General features: G+C 37.2%; 1 protein-coding gene across 2 annotated transcripts in view; it reads left to right on the top strand.

Moving 5' to 3' along the window:
• The window catches only part of TESPA1 (thymocyte expressed, positive selection associated 1), a 280218-nt gene that overhangs the window by 108749 nt on the left and 149015 nt on the right, over window positions 1-22454 (top strand). For both annotated transcript variants that reach the window (XM_044083864.1, XM_044083863.1), the window contains exon 5: window positions 18693-18739. In XM_044083864.1, the coding sequence (XP_043939799.1) occupies window positions 18693-18739 (47 nt within the window). The remainder of the gene's footprint in view (window positions 1-18692; window positions 18740-22454) is intronic.

Below are 22454 nucleotides of genomic sequence, written 5' to 3'. Positions count from 1 at the left end.
CATGGTAAACAAAACTGTTTCTGACTGCCCAGCCTATTTGCGGATAAGTGTTAAGCTGTGTATACAGTGTTGTCATTATTGTCTTTTGTCTTTCACTGTTCATATCAGCCAGAGCGTGACAACACGAGTCTGCCAGTAACCAATATTTTCAATGCTACAATAAAGGACAAAACTGAAAAAAAGAGAGAGAAAAAGCTTTAGTTTTAAAAAGAAAACACCGCACATATTGACAAAAATCACCCCCATTATTTCCTTCCTTCAGTACAAAAAAAACATGCATTGATGCATATATTAATAAATAAGCAAGCTCTTTTTAAATATGTGCAGTGATATGGTTTAAAACTACAGTATCAGAACTATGAATTATTTTATACCAGTGAGTGCATAAACACATTAACAAACATTCACTTGTGCAGCATGCATAAGAGATGCATTCAGTGAAACATAACCACAAACAGGCACAGACGTTAAGGACTCTGTATTTGCAACAAACAATTAAAAACTGAAATAATGTATTTTTTAAATAAATTAATTATAAACCTAGTTATCACCACTCGATCCATATGCAATTTAATGCATTTTAACTCACCCTTTGATATATTTTCTTACTTTGGTGTTTTGTCTTGTGGGCAAACCATACCGGTCATGGATAAATATAGCATCATCAATGAGTGAGGATGATTGAATATAAAATACTGCAGAAGAAATGAAATTATAGTTCAGTGGGAAGGGCAGGGATTCAGACAGGATCATTTATACACTGTGCAGTATTAGGGCATGGAGTATGAACAACAGGTTAAAAAGGCATTTTTGAATATAAATCCTATTATTCTCTTAGCGTTACCCTTTGAACATTCTTATGCACCTAATGTAGAGAACAATAGTGCAAAGAATATTTCCACAAAGCAAATCACCCAAAGCTGTCCGTTGTTATAATGCATAAAGCTTTACTCACAACCATTACAGAGGAATTTGCCTCCTGCACCCATTCAAGTAGCCTGGTAACTCCACAGGCATGTGCCTCATGTTAAAGATTATTTTCCCCTGCATACCACAAGCCTGGTTTTCACACAAGTTTGTTTTGTGCACAATTATACAAACAGCTGTCCTTTGAAGTATTGCCCTACGCCTTTTGTTTTGGACTTTATCTGGAGAGCATGATCATATACTGAAAGTCCCTACACATCAAAAATTGAACTCTGCTGACAAAAATGCAGTGCACTGCAAACTTGCTGTTACACTTTCAAAGTGTTTTCTCCCTGTCCTCCACCAGGGGCTCTCCATTCACCCACCACTGTTACTTGAATATCCTGACCTTGGTGTGGGAGAGTACTCTGAGATATCATAATCTCAAATTTATATACAATAATCCCCTTTTTGGCTAAATTCTTGTTGATCTGAGGAAATTAGTTACATTCTATGGATATTCCTTGGACATTCAATAACAGCCTTTTTCATTTGGATTTTACTTATAGTTCATTCAAACACATAATAAAATCTTACATTCAGGGTTAGTTTCATATCATGAAACAAGCGTCCATTATTCAGTAGCGGTATTAAATAAAAATCTCTGCCATACATGTCAAGTATGCTCAAGTTTGAAGGAACGTTCATCAAGGGAAAAAGTCCCCTCGTCAATCTAAACAAGCAGCTTAGTGGTGAATCAAATCTACCAAAGCTATGTTTGAGGTAAAAATAAGCTTCCAGCCCAAGGACAATCACAAAGTTTTCTTTAGCTATACCAGCAACCTAAAAGGAATGCACAGCAATATGACAGCCTAATTGTAAATGGAACCTTCTATACTAAGCCAGAAGATAGAGCAAACCTATTGGCCACAAATTTAAGTCTAATTTTACCCCTTCCCCCAACACCTCTCAGTAAAATACCCTCAACCATAACCTCCAGCTTTCACTAGGGAACAGGTCTTCAATGCACTCTCCATGGGCAAGAACTCTGCATCAATGGGCTTTGATAACATCCCAGGATGACTCCTAAACAACATGAAATATGACCTATCAGGACCACTAAAATCCTAATTTAACCATAGCTTCCTGATAGGCGTTGTGCCAAGTCAATGTAGGACAGCAACTGTCATCCCTCTGTACAAGGATGATCTATGCACAGACCCAGGTAACTGCAGACCTGTAAGATGGAATAGTCTCATAGGCAAAGCCATGGAAATAATTATTATAGAAACAATAAACAATGACATAGGAAACATTCAGCCACCGAGCCCAGTTGTTTCATTAAGGGTAGGGCTTGTCTAATAAATTTGGTGGACTTCTTTGAGAAGGTCACCCAAGCAATGGATGAGGGAAAAACAGTGCATACTGTCTACCTTGATACAATAGCCCATATGGACATTGTTGACAAATTCATGAAACTAGGTATCAATCCCTGTGTCACCTGCTGGATAGCCAGCTGGCTTACAGATAAGATTGATTAAGTTAAGAAGGGGAGTCTACCTCCACAAAGAGGTCAGTCAGTAGTTGAGTCCATCAGAGCTCAGTGTTGGTGACTGTCTTTTTGGCATCTATTTCTCGAGGTTAAGGCCAAATCAAGGCCCTTTGTTTAACCAAGTTTGCAGATGATTGCAAACTAGGTGCAGTCAAAGAATCCCTCAAAGATGCAAACGCCCTCCAGAAGGCCCAATGCAGACATATAACTGGTGCCAGATTCACAGTCTAAAATGCAATGCCAAAAATGCATAATACTGTCCTTTGGGAAGATTCCTGTTCCTGGCAACTACCATATTGAAATACCTCCTAAGATTAGACCTAGAGGTCTGAAATCAACCTGGCTTTTGGCCATCATGTGTTTACTGTGGTAAGGAAATCAACTTATAAACAAGGGTATGGCATCTATGTCCAAGGATGTCATTGTCCTAGTGTACTGAGCTCTCAGCAGACCAATCACTGTGCAGAATGCCCCCTTATGTATGTACCTGACCAGGCATGTGCAACAAGTATAGCTTCCAAAGAGGTTCCCCATACAAAGAATACAAGGCCTAAACAACATGTCCCTACACAGACTGCCTTAAAGTCCTGTCCATGTACTAAGTATCATAAAGGCTTTTAAGAGGTGATCTATGCCTGGCCTACAAAACTTCCCCTGATCCTGCTCTGATTTATCTGTTGCACGTCTGCAAAACAAACAGCATCATAATTATCCAATATGGGGACCTAAACATTGCCTGCAAACACAAATAGTGCATGCTGGAGGTATAGGTATGTGTCTCAGAAACTGCCGTTTCTCAGGAACAGACTTCCCATCCATGTCAAGCAGAGCTGTAATCTATTCCAACTCAAGTGTAACTTGGACTAGTGGATGGGGAATCAAACATTTATCCCTGGTCTGGCACCTATGTATCTAACAGCAGCAGCCTATAAATGCTTGTCCACTTAAAACAACCTTAAGGCATCATCCTACCAGATACATTTGGAAAGCAGAACTAGGTTTAAGAAAACCACCAGCAGTCATTAGCCTAATAATCACCTATGACCTTATCAAACAAATACACATAAGTTGTCCTTTACTAAGATACATCTGGAAATAAACATTTAAAGTTTACTGTGCCTATCCTGCTGACAAGTTCTACATGAATGCAAAGCTCATAAATGTATCACATTTGTTGCTGGTATCCTACTATGTATGTTATGCACATTTCATAAACATGTATTTGAAAAAAATAACATGATATTTTAAAGGAATGTGCTTTGTTTTGCATTCAGAAGACTTATTGTTGCTTCGTGTGGAAAGTTTGACAGACAACATTCAAGAAACTTGCATCATGCTGGTCTGCATTAACTGTTGGCTGAGGGGGTGGAGTGCTGCTTACTTCCCCTTTGTTACCACAGAAAGGAAGCTCAAAACCTAAAGCATCAAAATTTAATTTTAGAACAATGCAAATTCAGGCAGAAACAAAGGTAACTGGCTTTAACCCCTTATGACTCAACAGGCCCATATACTTTCCCTTTATCAATGTTTAAGACAGTTGTGATGTGCATTCTACAAGGGTTGGAAAAAAAACAATGCAGTGAAGGTGTAAAGATTTAAGTACTACAACATAACTGTGCAGTCAGGGTTGGTCATCTCTTTATCACTGCTTACCGTTTTTCTATCACCAAATAAACATTCTCCTTAAACACTAAAACTGTGTCATTTATTTTTTCTCTCACGGAGCTTTGTTGTGTGTAAAGTGCTTTGACAGAAATATGCATGCATGCCATAAAAAATCAAGTACCTGCCTTTCTTTCTTCTTCCTTTTCTGTCTCCCTTCTACCTCATAAGAGTGATAAAGCTACAATTCCTCTACTGTGATGAAACCTAAGTTCATAAACTAACAGCATTTCCTCATATCATATTTTCATATACATGACTAGTTGTGTTCAGAATTTGAAGTCCATTTTTGGCACAATTAGCTCCTATCTGCTGCCCCCTAAAAAATAAGGCTTGTAGTTTTTCATAAGTGTCAATAAACCACCACAGCATCATAAATTCAATAATTCTCCAAGTCCAAAGATACACTCAAAGTACATTACATAAGGCAGAAAAGTAGTTGAGCAAAGCAGAAAGGTGTCAGAGAAATCCACAGAGCAATGAATAGCAGCCTTTCAGCATACTCTATATTTATTTCAATAAAAGCAAAAGAGCTACAAATGTGCAAATGGAATGAACTGCAAATTTATTTGTGCACAGGCTGTGCTCTATGGACATAGCCAGGATTTTTTGAATGTTCTACTAGCTTTTAAAAAATAGCCTTCTTCCCACAAAATTCAACAGTCAAACAGCCCAAATAGTGTATGTTTGTAAACATCATACCACTTCAATTCTTACAAATAAATAAATTGCAAGCTTAAGCAAAGGCCCATTTAGCCTCCCTGGCAAAAAAACTCTATAACTCAATAAAACCATGGTATGGTAGATATGGCATCGCTTTCAAAATGTAAATTCTGAAGTATTTCATTGCACAAAATAAACATATTATACAAAAAAGTGCATATTGCTGTGTACATGGCATATGCCTGTCTATGCTCATTGTGGTATGCCTTCTGACTGCAATCTTCTTTGTCCTGAGGAACTCTAACTGTATGGTTCTGTAGACAAAGGGTACCATTGCCATGCACACAGAGTTACATGGAAAACACTGGACCCTATACACAGACTAAGGCATGGTCATGTGTAGAATGAGACAAGAGTGGCAATATGTGTGCAACACTACTGACCATCAGCACAGTGCGGCAACAAGATGGCAGCGGTCACATGCCTCTTGCTGCTGTCAGTATGGCTCAATGTGGGAATTGTCGCAGCACAACAGCAGGCAGATATGTAAACACAAAATGTAAGGAGGAGGCCAGTGTTGAGACTTAGGGTCAGCCAAGGGTAGACATACACGAAACACATTGACCAACATGTGTAACCCACAGGAGTGCACATCTTGCCATAGGTTCAAGAGTATGACAATGTCTGGAAAAGCTCACCATACCGGATATGGAGGTGTTATTGCAGGCCCTATGCATACATAGCACATGCATCCTGGAAGAAGGTAAAACTGACAAGGCTTTCTGGGACCAGTGTTGCAAGGACTGGTGCAAGACTTCAGTGCTGGTGATGGCCATAATAAGTCAGCTGTACAGGTGTTTCACAAGGTCAACAATATGATACAGCATGCCAAGATTAAGGCACAAGACATTAACAAGGATGGGTCTGCCAAAGGTGGAGGACCACCAACACAGATATGGTGTGCAAAAGTGGAAGGCTTCCTATTAGCCCCCTCTAGGTAGTTGACTGTTCAGTCCAAGTCATCCTGTTACCTGGCAGTGGCTTGGATTTGGATACTGCACTGTGCTAGTAAAGACAGGCTGTGAATCTGTAAAGAATGCACCAAGTTAGTAATAGCATGTCAGGTTGTGACCCACACGTATGGAGGGTTATTCAACAGAACACCTATTCATATCTCTTTTACTAGTTCTACAGGTATATTGAGGTTGCAGATGTATCAGCCTGCACCACAAGATAAGTCTGTGCCCATGTGCTGTTTACGTAAGTGACCTGTACCTACCTGTGTGTCATGGATTGGGGTAAGGCATATCTTCCAGCACTGTCACCAGTTCTGTCAGGGTACAAGTGTTCTTACTGTATTAACATATTAACAAAATAAATCAGGTGGAGGTGTCATGACAGGGATTAAAAATAGTTATCAGACCTGTGATTTTTACATGTTCAATGATAACTTACACTTATTTTTATTTATTTAACATTTGTTTACTGGAAAGTCTGACTTGGAACGAGACAATTTTCAGCGGAAGCCCAGGGAGAAACACTCCCGATGCATGTCTTTGTAATACTATAGACTGTGTAATTGTGACAATAATGACAACCCCGAAACATATGACAATTGTTGGAGTGTATAAACCACCAGAGTCAATTGCTGATGATGTATAGGAATTCATACATTTCTTGCAAGAAACACAGGAAGGAAGAATTACAGTGGCCGGGACTTAAATTTATAGGTTCATAGGTAGGTATTAGGCTATCGGCCTAAGGGCCTACGTAAGCCTAGCCAACAAGGTTCCCTGGCTTATGCCACCCAAGAAAGTTATTTTCCTGTGCCACTGTCGAGCAGAAACACAGAAGTGATCCCCGGGGTGTATTTCCTATTTCCCATCCACTCATCAAGATTTTTCTTGAAGAGTGCTAATGAAGAACTTTGCTTGACATAGATGGGTAGCCTGTTCCAGAGTATGAGAAGTCTCTGGGATAGGAATCTATCCCTCCAGCATGTCCTGTTTATTGCGGTGACAAGGTTTAGGTCCCTAGAGTGTGTATTTACCAGAAACAGACTGGAATAATATTGATTCAACAACATTAGTAAGGAAATTATTTACAATGCATGTTCAGGAACAACAATTGCTTCAGACTGTAAAAAAAAAACTGCCAGGGAATGGAACATACTAGACATTGTGTGTGAATTTATTGTTTTACCACCATTGATGTACAGTGATCATGGGGTTATAAAGGTTAATTTGTTGCTAAATAAGTCTGCCAAACTGAAATCTAAACCAATGCACAGAAGATTAATTAAAGATTATATGGAAGCAAAACATTCACTATCTAAAATTAATTAGAGCGATGTGTTTAGTGTAAAAACTGCATGAGGAATGTGGAAAGTTTTGAAAGAGAAATTGTTTAAATGCGCAAAAATAAAAAATGTTTAACATCAGAATCTAGGCACACAACATGTCACCAGGATATATTTCAAAAAAGAACAATATCCTTGATTAAGGTGAGAAAAAGCAAAATATAAGAAATAGAAAAAAGGTTGAACTACACCTTTGAAAATTGAAATAAACAAGATAGACAAATTAAACACAGTGCACAAAGGGGGTGATAAGTTGTCCTAGTGGCATCCAGGTAACCTTGTCCTAGTGGCATCCAGGTAACCTCAGGTACTGAAATCAAATTAGATTATATTGAAAAAAAACTATGCAGACTGGATCCAAACAAAGCACAAGGAGAAGGCAGAGTTAGTAATAATGACCTGAGAACACTTCAATAAGAACTCGCAGTACCATTATATCTGTTATTCACTAGGTCATATGAATATGAGGAGAGTCCTCAAGATTGGAGACTTGCACTTATTAAACCTGCCTTTAAGGGAAAGGAGAGTAGGACAAACCCAGAGTTATACAGACATTTAAGTTTACTTTCATGCTGCGGAAAAAATAATGGAGGAGGTAATATTGGAAAGGTTGGGATTTAAAACCATATATCAGCATGCGTGTGTTGAAAATAGATCTAGTATCGCCTATACCATGATGTTCTCTAACAATATAATAACAACTATGAATAAAAATTGTGCTGTGACATAATTTGCATAGATTGAAGTTCAGCATTTGACAGGGTCATTCACAAAACACTGATCAATAATTAGAACAACTCAGTAGTAATGTACTGTTAATAAGCTGGATAGCCACATGGCTTACAAATAAGGTATGGCTAATATCATACAGCAGTAGGACAGGTGACATTTGAGGTTACAGTCAGGGTGTCTCACACAACTCTGTCCTAGGCCCTTACTTGTTTAGATTGTGCCTTTCAGATCTCTCGTTTTTTTATCTGAGCTGTTCTACAGCCTGTATGTAGATGACTTGAAATTTGGTAAACTGATTCATTGTGTTACAGATAAGGCATGTCTGCAAAAGAACTTGACTAAATTGACCATTTGGGCACAGGAGAATAATATGCTGATAAATACATCAAAAACTAAGCACACGAGATTTGGGAGAGATAAACTGAAAGGTGAATATTTAATACAGCACACAGGGATTAAAACTGTAGAGTCATTTAAAACCTGGCTATATGAATAGATCCAGCTTTGAGTTTCTCTAATCATATCAACCAAATGGCTAATGATAGTTACAGAACTATAGGTTGTATAAAAGATTTATAAAGTCTACGGAATCAGAAAAGATGAAGTCATTGTTTGTTAGTTACATTAGAGTATAGAATAACAATATGGAAACCTTATAAGAAAACAAGCATAAGTATATAGGAGAGAGTACAGCAGAAATATACCAAGGGCATCCATGGATGTGAAAATTTAAGTTGCTATGAAAGACTAGAATATCTGCACTTGTACAGTGTCTCTTATAGATATCTAAGAGGAGACCTTATTCAGGTATATATGGCATTTAGAGACAACAACCTCTGAGAATGTTTGAGGTTATCAAAAAGTTGTAGAGAATCATCAGATTACCCATGTAGAAATTCTATAAGAATGAGAAGTGTAATAAATGGCTCTCTGAGAGAGCGGATGATGCATGGAACAGACTACCAAATTACATTAATGCAAGTACTAGTTTAGATATTTTTATGAACAGCCTGGACATTTATGGGAACAACTGTTTTGGTATATTGGCAGTCTAGAAGGGAATTAATGCCTGTACTTGAAATATTTGCATGTATGTATGTATGTACGCCACAGGCATGTCTATTTATCCTTTCACAGATTTACCTGATGTAGTGCTCATTAAAACAGGAAAATGAATACATGAGGTCATCAGGTCACTTGTATCCGACACTGATGGCAACATGTTCTGGCACAGTCAAATGACACAGTAGGTTTTCAGCAGTGTTAGCATCAGAAGGCATGAAGTAATCCCTCTACATATGATGTCATGTAACAGTGGATGTTCTTGCAGTGTAAGCCCCACTAATATTACAGAGTTGTCACCACTACAGATGGCATCTGTCAGCCACACTGCCTCCAAATTGTGCATCGCGACTACAGGAGAAAAGTGTGTTGGTGGCCACTGCAGTGCCAAGCATCTTCCTGTCCTGGAATTAATTAGCAGATGTGCAGGTCAGTGATCCAGGAAAAGATGGCCACTGCACACGCCATGATAAAGATGGCAGGTGAGCTCCATGGACTGCATGAGAATGTGTAACCTCTGCATGTTATGCAGAACAACCTGTAGTGCATGTTGAGCGACATGGCATATAAGGACCAAGAGCAAACATGTTTGTTGAAATCACTGGTAACCCACATGGCATCCACTTTTGCACCCATGAGGTCTCTGCAAATGCTTACTTTTGTGCCTGTATAGGCCTTACCAGCCATTGCTGTGCAAAGGTCACAGGCCAGACTTACACAGATGGCAGACACTATTCTGGAGACTGCATCACTGTATCCCTGGACCATGGCAGGCCTCACACACAGAAATGGCTAATCTCATGGCTTAGCATGATAAAAAAATTGAAAAAATTTAAACTACCCTGTCTTGCAGCAGACAAACTTCTAGTAAATTATATCAAAATAGTTACAGATGGCATTATCATTGCATACCTAATATCTATACTTATAAGTAACTCTCTTCAAGAGAGAGAAAAGAGACCTGTTTGGGCCTTGAATTCCCAATAAATAGCAAAACATAAAGAGAACTTTAAGTGACAAATGGGCAATGTTTTAAGGACATGTTGATGTTCTGAAACATGCTGGGTGACAAACCTTGCTTTACTTGTAAAAGAAAGAATGACCTTAAAGATACGTTTGATAGAAACAAAAACGAAAAAAAAAAAGAAAGATGAGCCCTGACATGTGAAGTCTAATGGCTTTGTAAGCAGTGTAGATATATGTCCAATAGCCAATAAGCTATGTCAAAATGCATGACAAAACAATTGGGGCTAGTCACCATTATAGTTGCAATAGAAGTAGAGTTGTATATCTTGTGACTTGTGCTGCATGTGAAGCATAATAGGTAAGTAAAGCGCAGAGAAAATTATCACACAGAATGAAAGCACATTAACTAGCCATCATAATGAATGGTCTAAAAATGTCAACATTCTAAGAAATGTGCCAGTTTTAAAAATATTTATTTTTTTGTATTAGACTAAATGGATTGTGGAACTTTATAGGGGGACGTAGATATCTTGCTCAGAAATCAAAGAAGTGTATTGGCAGTTTAGATTAGGGGCTAATCTTTTTCCCGGCCTCAATGACACTGTTAATATTAATCTATAATAAAAAATGAAGGCAGCAAAACTGTAATTTTGAATGTAATTGCTTGGTTTTAGAAGTTGTAACTTGAGTGCATGCCTTTTCAAACCATTTTGTAATGACAGCTGTTATTATTAGAACAAATCAATATTAGACCATCGGCCTGACCACAATTCTATGGAAAATCATGGGGGGGGGGGGCACAAAACAATCTGGAACAATATATACATTTGCTAAGGGGAAATCCTGACTTTTGAAACCAATTTCATTCTTTGAAGAGGCAAAACTAGCACTTGATGAAGGACAGAACCACTGCTTTTCCTGGCCTTGCTCTGGGTTTTGGCAGTATTCCCAGCATGGAATTAACTGACAAATTAAATATCAGCCTGCACAGTTCAGTGGTAAACAGGATACACTCATCAAAGGTATGTGTAGATGGAGGATTTACATGCTTATTCCTCTGAATATTCTAGTGGCGTTCCTACTTAACCACATTTTCACTACTATTATTTTCAGACATAAAAGTGAAATTCTGGCTCTTGATAACTAACTAGACTGGTAACTGCAAAATGATCAAGATGATTACTTCAGTTAAAAATGCATTTCTCCAAGATGGTCAGTGAAAATTAATACATAGTACAGTAGCAATCACATCACCCATCTTTAATGTCAAGAAATATAGCACTATGAAAATTGGAAAAGAAAAGGACAGTGATTGTGTTTATTGAATAAATAGTCAGTAAAATGGCTATTTTTTTAAAGGAAAAAAGTGAGGAATTATGGGTGCAGCCCCAGTTACAAATGGAGTTAAACAAAAATCTTCCAAAATAGTGCATACAACAGGTCCACTTTTAATGAATCCCAAGAAGCCAAGACCTGTTTGGCTGAGAAAAACAACAGATCTTGCCAGATTATACTGATTATACCATCCTACATGGTAATGCGCATGTGGGTTGCTGTGTGTCTGTTGTAGGTGACCATAGCAGGTATTACTCTCTGATATCCACATAAAAGGCTGTGTGGCAAACTGTACTCAAAACAGTACTGTGATTTGAAGGGGAGGGTCTCTATCAGACCACTTACCGCATGTCTTATGCTTCTCTGTGTGTTGTGGGGGTTGTTTGTACTACCACTTGTGTGCCAGTCAGTGTATGTAGGTTTCACAGTATACTAGCATGTGTTATTATTAACACTCCAAATGGAGTGTTCAAGAAGGTGTTATACTGTACACAGAATAGCTGGACAAGCAGTCCATATTGACATACTCATACAGTGCATTGTTCATCCACACAGCAATATGTCTGGTAAGGGGTAGAGTAGGGGGGCACTTCTTTGATGCAAAGAATGATGTGTATGCTGCAGGCCCTCCATTTCCACCCCCATCCACTCTTCAGGAGAAGACTGATGACCGTTCTTGGCATGAATCTGCTTGTCAGGATCAGGTGGTGGATATTAATACAGTGAGTGGCCAGGACTGCAACTACAAGTAGGTTAGACATAGGACTGTCATCATTACCCATGATGCAGAAAAATGAGCAGTTTGCCTTGTGGAAGAAGATGTGGAGACAAGGAGGTTTTCCATCAATCAAGCCATCCTTGACAGAGACAAAAGTGTTTATGGCTTCACTGAGATGGGAGAATGGACTCTTCTAAGTCCTACTGTGATTGACCTTGGAGCCAAGATGCAATGTACCCCAATGGTATTCACTGGAGATACCCCAGATGGGTATTGCTATTCTTCACTATGCCATGATTCATTTTGATTACTCCCTTTGTTATTACATATCTCACTGATATTGTGTGCTTCAGGTACTTGAAGTACATCACAGATATGACACTACAAGCACTTGCATGAGGTAATGCATATTATCTCTAGTCCTGGTAACCTCTGTAGTTGTACATCTGCACTGAGAATGACGTAGAGATGACAGGTTAAACTCATACTGGGCTTTGTGCTTTTCATTTTAAAGGTGATTCTCTCTATCTGGGACCATGACTGTAGAACTTCCTTCACCTGGTGTTTTAAAATCATCCAACTCTGATGACGATGGCGGTGATGATGATGGTGGTTATAGTGGTGAGTAGCTGGCACAGTCAGGGAGTACAGTGTCTATGCTGGACACAGGAAGTATGTAGATCCCCAACCTAGACTATGGACAGATCCTCTGTGCCAATGAACACCCAAGAAACATACACTGCACTGGGGCAGGGATTAGTAAAGGCACTCACAGTCAAGACAAAATGTCACCCTCTCTGGCACATGCATCAGTCTCTGCCACCAGTTCCATAGGGTGGAAAGACCACATGGATATGTTCAGTCATGTATAGTGAACTCATGGGTACTGCCATCCCCCCATAGCTCTCAAACTCTTAGCACAAAAAAATCTGGACAAAGCCAAAAATAATGGGGAGAGAATGCCTGAAAAATAGGGACAAATTTTAAATATTGCTGTTATAAACTGAGAACATTGGTAGAATAAACAGTCTTGTGTTACCATACATTTTCTGAAGGATATTAAGTCTGAAACTCAAACACCTGTTATTATTTAGTGAATTCAATCCTCGCTGATTTGCCCCAAAAAATCCAGAAAACCACAAATTTTGGGAGGAAAAGACTAAAAATATGAGGCAAAATTCTGGAAATTCTGCATAAATCTGAACAGTTGAGAGGTATGCCTCCCTCAAACTATTTGAGCCATTGGGTGTGACCCAACACCTACCCAAGTTCATAATGGAGGCACAGACTAGTACAGTGCAGCCTTTGAAGAGATGATATGGACACTGTATTTTATGAAGGATGACCTCCAGGAGTGCATTGCTCATAAATGTGACATTTTTTACAGAAGTGATCTCATATTGTTGCAAGTCAGGTCCTCCAAAATGTACATGCTGTGTGGTAGGCATGGTCAATACACTTGATCAACCTCTACCTTAATGAATATGGATGGCCAAGGTCACGGACCACGGTCACACAACACCAGCACTTCCATGTCTATATCAGTATAGAGGTGCCTATGGGCAGAAGATGGAAAAAGAGGACACATGAAACGTCATGATGTTCATAGCACTGACATGTCCGGTACTGAACAATGTTCTTGGCCAGGCAGCACACTTACTTCTAGTCAGGGCTGTGGTACTACCTTTGAAATTCCTGATAGAAGCAGCTCCCATGGGCAGGGGTTTGCAGGGAATGCCCACACATCTTCCATGTGAGCCCTGGACCTGTTCAGTTAATTGAGCAACAGTGTTGCAAGTACTCCTGAGGCTGTGTACCAGACTAGACACACACACACACACACACACACACACACACACACACACACACACACACACACACACACACACACCATCACAGACACCAGTGCCTCACACACTCAGACAACCAGTGATACTGGCCTATCACAAAGCCTTTTATAATAATCCCTTACAGTTCCACCTCATACAAACAGTGCAGTCATAATTTTTAGTTTCTGTAGTACTCACATTTTCTCTGTGGAAGACCTTTCACACTTTCATTCCCTCCCCTACCTGTGCAGGTGATGATAACTGCACCTTACTCTTTACAATTTATTACTTGGGTAGCCTATGTCTGATGCACAAAGTAGCCAGCCTATGCAAGGGTAAGCACAGTCTGGTATCTGGTTTGCATACATCACTTTACTGCAGTAGGCATGCTTTATTGTGGGCCAGAGCTATGTACCAGTCCACAGCTCTTTGTCATTTCCAGAGCATACTGTATCTGCTTCTGTCTAGCAAGTGCTTCTCCTTCTGCTCGGCACTAAACTGACTCCTTATCGTGATCATCTCCACTGCCTGGAGCTCTGGGAGATGGTCATCCTTCACTTGGCATCGCTGCAACCTGTGTGCAAGGTATCATATTATGCAACATTATCCACAAAGGAAGTATCTTCAGTTATGGGGCTTTTTTGCTTTGACTAGCATGGGTGATGATTGGGGTTCATATTGTAGAGATTGCATCTGTCTCTGGTGTAACATGAATGGGCAAAAGGTTATTCCGTCTCAGGGAATAACCCACTTCTCAGTCTGTCTGAGATATCTGTCTCTTAAGTTAATTAGGTACTTTAGAGGACTGATGCAAAATTGGATTGTGTGAGGTGTATATTATTGTCTGCAATTAGTTATGTGTCAGACCCCTCTTCTGGATATGCTTATTAGGTAAAATGTATGATGATGTTTTTCAGGTGCCTGACTTTGTTATTCATTTGGTATGGCAAGAGACTATACTTGCTGGGAAACATCCACTCTTTGAGGTAGCAAAGCAGAGGGCTGGCTCTGTTATAGAAGATATTGGGTTTGGCTTGCATTATGAAGTTGTGAATAAAGTTTGTTGAATGTTCAGAAAGGATGCCTGATGAGTGAGTTAAGAGGATTAGACCAAGTACTCTCAATGGACAAACTGGACTGGCAATAAGCAAAATATGAAATTGTATAAAGAGTGGCACCAGAAGCAAAATGAAGACAACAATAAAATGTATAAAATCACTAAAATCACTGCTAACAAACATACAAAGAAAGTGCTGAGAGTAGAGAACTTTATTGCTTTGTCAGGTTTCAATGAAATATATAAAATCACTGCTAACAAACATACAAAGAAAGTGCTGAGAGCAGAGAACTTTATTGGTTTGTCAGGTTTCAATGAAATATATAAAATCACTGCTAGCAAACATACAAAGAAAGTGCTGAGAGCAGAGAACTTTATTGGTTTGTCAGGTTTCAAGCTGATAAAAGTTAAGAGGATTATTTGAAGTTTAGGATCTGTTTTAAATAAATATTAAAATGAGGTACACACCTGAGAGGATTAAGACAACATCAAGTGAGATGGATTGTGCCTCATGAAAAATTGGAGAGGGTATATAATGCTCTAGTCTTTGCACTGGCATACGTCTGGATATTTTGTGATAATTAGTGGATGACTTTGTTTCTCCTGGTTGTAGATCTAAATATTCTGCTTTGTAGAATAAAGGACTTATTCTGGGATGTGCTGCACTTTGAGGCATAGAAAGTACTATGAGCTTGAGTTATGTTTAATTTGATACAATTTGATAAATAAATGTTTTTGCTGTCAGTTATCAGGTACTTATCAAGACATGATGTAATGGTATTGCAGATATTATGACACATCAGTTATAGAATTATGAATGGATAAAAGACCTGTCAATAATTGCTCGTGTTCTGGGTACAGGAGATGGGGAAATCATTACTGGAACTTTATTATGTACATTCCATACAAAGGTTAATGTTTTGCCCTAAGGCAGATGCATGTACTTTATGATGTGAGTTCCAAAATATTGCAAACTATTTGAAACTGAACTAATTTTAATAAAGTTTTTATGATAAGTATGCCTTCCTGGAAATGTTAGGTATGCATAATTGTTTATGACTTTTAGAGGAACATGGTTGTTTTGATGAATCTGTCTTTTATATCATTATTGTAATGAAGTGCAAGAGATTTTAATGTAAGTCGAATTATATATATTTACAGCAGTGTTTGATATACAGGGATATAATTATGTTCTAAATTATCAGGGTGATTTCATGTATGTAATAAGATGGCACAGTAGCTATTACATGTGTTGTTCATCATTTTTATATATTATTTCTCTAAATATGACTATATACATGTGTTTAGTTATTATTTAAGATGAAAATTAAGATTATTATTAAAAATAATACATATATAATAAGTGGTCAACCTAGACTCAATGATCATCAGAGACTTTACAACATTAGTAACACAAAAAAGTTGTACAAAAACTATTCCCATGTAAATAAGTAATAATCTAAAATGATTTATTAAGTTAAGTAAACATTCCATTTGTTTCTATAAATATCCACATCTAAAAGTTGCATTGCATTAATTTTATCTTAAACTCATTTATTCAATCAGATCATCAATGAGGCATCCATAAAATAATAGAATTCTATATGTTATTTACAAAATACATGAAGTATATTTTCCATTCATTTAAACAGATTTTGACATAGGATAGGACCATTGCTAATTCCATAGCAGTAACTTTCATCTTGTGATAAACTGGCCCTTTAAATAAAAGTACATTGCATTTTGCATTTTTAAAACTAAAATATTATGCAAAATATTTTAATATTGGTGGAATCAGACAGGTGACATAAAAAGGCATCTTACAATTTCAAAACCTAATTCACAGGGAAACACATTAAAAAAATGAAATACCGCTAAAACCAATGAAACATTATTAATAGACTTACATACATCTTACAATCCTTCTCTGAACTTTCTACAGAAATCAGTAGACTCAGATATATAAGAATGAATTGTACTTATGTATTAACTTTTATCTTCTATATTAATAGGCAAAAGTTTTGTAATACAACCCTCTGAATTATTGAAATTTAAAAAATAAATGATTAAATTTTGCTGGACCATAAAACAAGTATCTTATTTTAAAATAGGCCTGTTCAGACAGCATTACTTAGAAACAAACGTTTCAAAATGACCAGGCTTGCAAATTCCTTTGGCTCTGAAAGTGTATTAACCGTACAGTAATTGTAAACATATTTTTCAATAAAAGGTTGTCTTTTTTAATTAGGCTATCTTGCCTTCAGTTAACACCCTTTAAAAATAATAAACAGAAGTCTTTTTTATGACAAAAAGTTTGTTTAATGTCTCTGCTACTATGGTCCACATGGAGGTCATGAATGCCACATATGCTGTGGCAGCCTCTCTGAAATACTCAGAGAATTCACTGGTCTAGTTTCTTTCCACTTCTGTAATCTCTGAGACTTCCTTGGGCCTTCCTCGAAGAACTGAGAATACTGATAGAAAACAAAACCAGTTTTCATAGCAAAAGTAATGTGTTGGAGTCAGATCTACCTAATGACATTGAGGGGCTTTTGGTATCTCTGTGAAGCATAATAACCTCTTAAAGCTGTAACTTGCTCAATGATAATGTTCTATATTTGATGGGTTAATTATATGCACATCGCCAACTCTATACTTCTAATGTATACTTTATGATAACCATATCTATAATTATCTGGGAACTTGCTTTATACCCAGTATCATAACTATAATATTCACATTTTCTACTTTACCTAGTTCCTTCCCTCACCTCCATTTCTTTAAATTTCTAGGCACTAATCATGATCTATTATCTATTTGACAAACCCACTAATACATCTCTTCAAATGCTCATTGTTCAAAACTCAATATCTAGTAATGCATAAGTATATTTTATGCTATAATAGTTGCCTTTATTTCATATGGATGCAATCTAATTAGCAAAGAATGTGTGACTGTATATTATTTAATGTCTGTTCATTAATATTATTGAATGTCTCTTTAATTTTTTTCAATATGTAGGAGTTTTTCTCCCAGGCCCTTCATTGAATCTACTGGTTTTACCCATGGCTGGCTATGTTTGGTCACTCAGGCTTCACTCTTGTGACCAAACCACACCAACCATGGATAAATCCAGCATTAACCACACACACAGCCATGGGTTATTGCAATAATATATGCATTGCATGCGAGTGATTTATCTCCAAAAATGGCAACACACCACAATACAATAAATAATTGCAAAAATGAATATAAACATGGACCCAGTGTAACACAAGTTTAGTCATACACCTTCACACACATCATGCCTCATCATATACAACTTTTTAGGATGGAATACTCATACTATACAAAAAGCCCACTAATGTTTCCTTACATTGTGACTAATTTATTCTTTTTTAAGCATGTGTTTGTTTGTTCTTTTATGAAGGAAGTCCATTGATCAGAATTCTACACTTTCATTTTTAAAAGTTACATTAAAGAGTTGGATATGAGCTAAGTCAATCAAGCAGGCCATCTTTTACATCACGAAATAGTGAAAATGCTATTTTATTTCCTAGACATTCCAAATCATGCAGTACGGTATCAGAAGGCCGTTTCCTTTACAAGCAAACAAACAAACAAATAAATAAACAATTAATAACATGATAATGCACAGGGGGAACTGAATCTGGAAGTAGTCTCTTTAATTTTTGCAAAATGACTGCATAGACCATGTCTAATTATCAGTTATATGCATTGGCTCGAGATGATGGTCACTGCTGATGTGACACCCCAACCTCACGAGTAAAAATGGCAAAATATATTGTGAGTGGATGGATTTCTTATAATAACATTGCTTCTGTTTACAGGTCATCAGAGGAAAGCATCTCAATGGATTCTTCTTTGTCACTCAATGGTATGTATATACAAAGTCCTAGATATTAATCTCCCTGTCTCACTTTTTCTCTCCATCTCTTCCCTACCCACCCCCCAACAATAATGATTCTCAACTTTTTGTTTTGTCTATTCTAAATGAGTCTATTCTTGATGTGGACTGAGCATAACAGCAAAAGTTAATTAGTACTGCACATGAAAAGTATTTCTTATAGGTTGTAGAACAGTATGAACTATGATGGCTTCTGTTAAACCATAAAGTATAACAAGCTTTATGTTTACTTTCAGAATGAATAATATTTCAAAAGTTTAAAAGTTATTACAAATACAAATTTCCGATGACGAATTTCTGTATTCAAAGAAATGCCATGTCTGCTCAAGGTAGCATTTTTAAGACTAACCGCTTAATGTAGGTGAGTCTACAGGGTTATCTATCCACCTTCTTCCAACATCATGGATATTCTCTTCCATGGCACTCATTGTCTTACTTCTGCATCTACTAGAAAAATATGTTATGGTTAAGAAAATGTGGTTATAGCAAAACCAAAGGTCTGGTCAGCACTGAGTGTCATAATGTATTCTTTAGCAAAAAAAAAAAAAAAATAATAATAATAAAATCAGTGATTGTGAGTCTGTGTGTGTGTGTGTGTGTGTGTGTGTGTGTGTGTGTGTGTGTGTGTGTCTGTGTGTCTGTGTGTATGCGCATGTGTGTCTATATATGATTCTTATGATAACACTGTAGATTATATTTAAAATTGAGCTGTCTGTTCAGTGGATATAATCTGACTGAGAGTTGCCTGGACACCACGATTCCCCCACAGTTCAATTAAAAAAAGTGTTTTCAGCAGATTGTTGTTGTGCCATGGTATTAAAGCATGGATTGTTAGGCAAGGATGATTGCATCTACTTGAAAACTCTTCCAAAATAAAAAGTGGCAACAACTCTTTTTGTAGTAATTCTATATATTTATCAACAGGACATTCAGCATTTGGTACAGCAGAGAGATTAACTGCTTGAAATGTTTGAAAATAGTAAAAAAAAACTACCTTTCAGTGGATGTATTAAGGCTGTTAATCAGTTTTTAGAATGTATGAACTCAGACTACAAGAAATTCTACGTGTGTGTGTGTGTGTGTGTGTGTGTGTGTGTGTGTGTGTGTGTGTGTTTATATATATATATATATATATATATATATATATATATATATATATAATATATATATTTATTCATATATGCATTTTTTTCTCAAGTAATTTGGCACAGTCTTAAAATCAGTGTTAGAGTGCTTATCTCTTATATTGCTACATGAAAAGGTACTAAAGCACTAACCAAGAATCAAAGACAATGCTGAAAAGAAGAGGGAGGCAAAGATCAAGAATCAGGGACAATTTTTAAATATTAGTGCAACTGACAAAAAGTTAACCAACAATGGGCTTTGCATCAACATACATTTTCTGAACTGTAAGAAATATGAAATGCTAATGGTTGGCATTTTTAACTGACTGTAATACACAGTGATTTATCAAACAAAAACAATTATGAGATACAAAACAAAGATATGAAGCAAACTTGGGGATGTCTGCAAAAATCAGAGCCAGCTAAGAATTATGATTTCATATTATAAAGACACAGAAATCTCCTTTGGAACTGTCAATCAAGGTTTAGCTAGCTTTCAGAACAATGGTGGCTAGAACAGGGACTACATTAACTAGAAAATATTACTTTTGGTGGGAGGGATGCTTGTGATGTACTGTTGGAGACCTCTGGTTGTGACCTTGGGAATTACCAGTCAACTTTTTGGCCACTGTGTAGAACTTGTGCATGGAAGAGATCCGGATATGTGCAGAAGCATCTGCATTGAGAATTGCCCTCTACATAGGAATGGCACAGAGGATATAAGGCCAAATAAAGAAAACACTATGATATCTGAAGTAAGCCCCTTCCACTGTTCTTACAAACATGTGCCTGCAAGTTATTCACCCTGGAAAGAGAACTGTCAAGAAAGGGGGCAAACCGGAAAATGTACAGTATCCAAGAATAACTTGCTTACAGATGAAGTGATGGGAATTAATGGTATCTAGAAGTAAGACAGGCAGCAAAAGATGACACTATAAACTGTTGGTTTACAATACATCTGAGAATGTGTTTTTTTAGGTGCAGCCACCTCAAAAATAAGGGTTTACGACCACTTGAATCTTAGAAGATATTGTATTGATAACCACTTGCAGGTACTGGATTGTTTAAGATATTTTAATTATTAAGAGAAGGCACTTAATTAGACCAGCCTTTGCTTAATTATAATGTTAAATACATGTTTTTAAATGTCTTCTTAAGGATCTGCTGTTTGCAGAACAAGCAGTACAATGTTTCTTGGTGCTGTCTGACCAGATTAGCATAGGTTTTATATATGCAATACCATGTTCACAATATGAAAACCATATAAGTCACCCATAATGGGCAGTAATGTTCAGCAGAGTATCTTGATTTGATATAGTCAGGAATTATGTAACTGTATAACTAAAAGGCTCATATCCACTTCCCACCAGCTTATCTATATGCATCTTCAGCACCAAATAGATTGTTTAGGCTTATTGTCTTAGTTCTTTTAAGTAGAGCATCCCTAGGAATGAAATTTAGTGAAAAAGAATTTATGAATATTGTACTGCAGTATATACATTTCATTTTTGCACAATGAAATGTTATAGAATTAATAAAATCCCCCAGATATTGTAAAGAACAAAATAAACTCCATGACTGAGTACAGTTGATAAGTAACTTTATAAAGGAATTGCTGCAATGTTGGATGTGAACAAATGCTCTTACTGTAGCAGAAGTTTTATATATATATATATATATATATATATATATATATATATATATATATATATATATATATATATAGTATTAATTCTGATTAAATAAATTTCGAATAACATCATTCCAGAACAGTAAAGCTACCATAATTCTGCAGAAGAGCTCCTGATCCTTTCTTTGGTGACATACTGTTGTTATAAAGTAACACTTCACATTCCAGACAGCACCATTTATTTACATAATTATGTTAGTGCCTTTGATGATCTGGCAAGCATTGTGTAATTTAATGTAGCCAACAATGACAAAGAGACAAAAGTGTGTCTTGAGATGCTGGTGGTCCAGTAGCTTTGAAATAACTCAACACTGTTGTTGGTGGAGGGTAGAGGTGGTGCAGGGGAGAAATAGTGGTGGAAAGATGGATACAGCCATTGCACCTGCTGTAGCGGACAGCTGTCTCAACTGCCAAAGCAGCCATCAAGGTGTGTAACAGATATACAAGCTACATAAGGTTTACAGAGATAGTACCCAACAAACAAGGGATTATACTGTAAATGTGCAAGGCACAGTCTACCCAGAATAAATTAAACCAAGTTGGTAGACTTGAGCAGCAGACTGAAGAGGAGTCCTTAGCTTGGGTGTTCAGAGCCAAATTAATAAAGCTGGTCTTCTTAGAATTTCTACAGATAACACTGACAAACAAAAAACAAACAAAATGTTCAAAGTCAGAGAAATATTTACCTAAGTACACCAAGAGCTTTCCATCTGAAAGGATCCATGAGGCCTTAATGGATCTGACTCATTTAAGGACAACATCTTCTACAAACCTGAATAAACCCCATGAAAGTGAAGTCTATTACTTTCCACGTGTGAAAGTATAAAGGGTTGATTGTGTTATTATAAACCAATCTAAGAATCTGGAAAAA

Source organism: Protopterus annectens, chromosome 9.part0 (genome assembly GCF_019279795.1).
Source record: "Protopterus annectens isolate FY-2018-M chromosome 9.part0, PAN1.0, whole genome shotgun sequence".
Taxonomy (NCBI): Eukaryota; Metazoa; Chordata; order Ceratodontiformes; family Protopteridae; genus Protopterus; species Protopterus annectens.
This window is presented reverse-complemented; position numbering and strand designations above follow the sequence as displayed.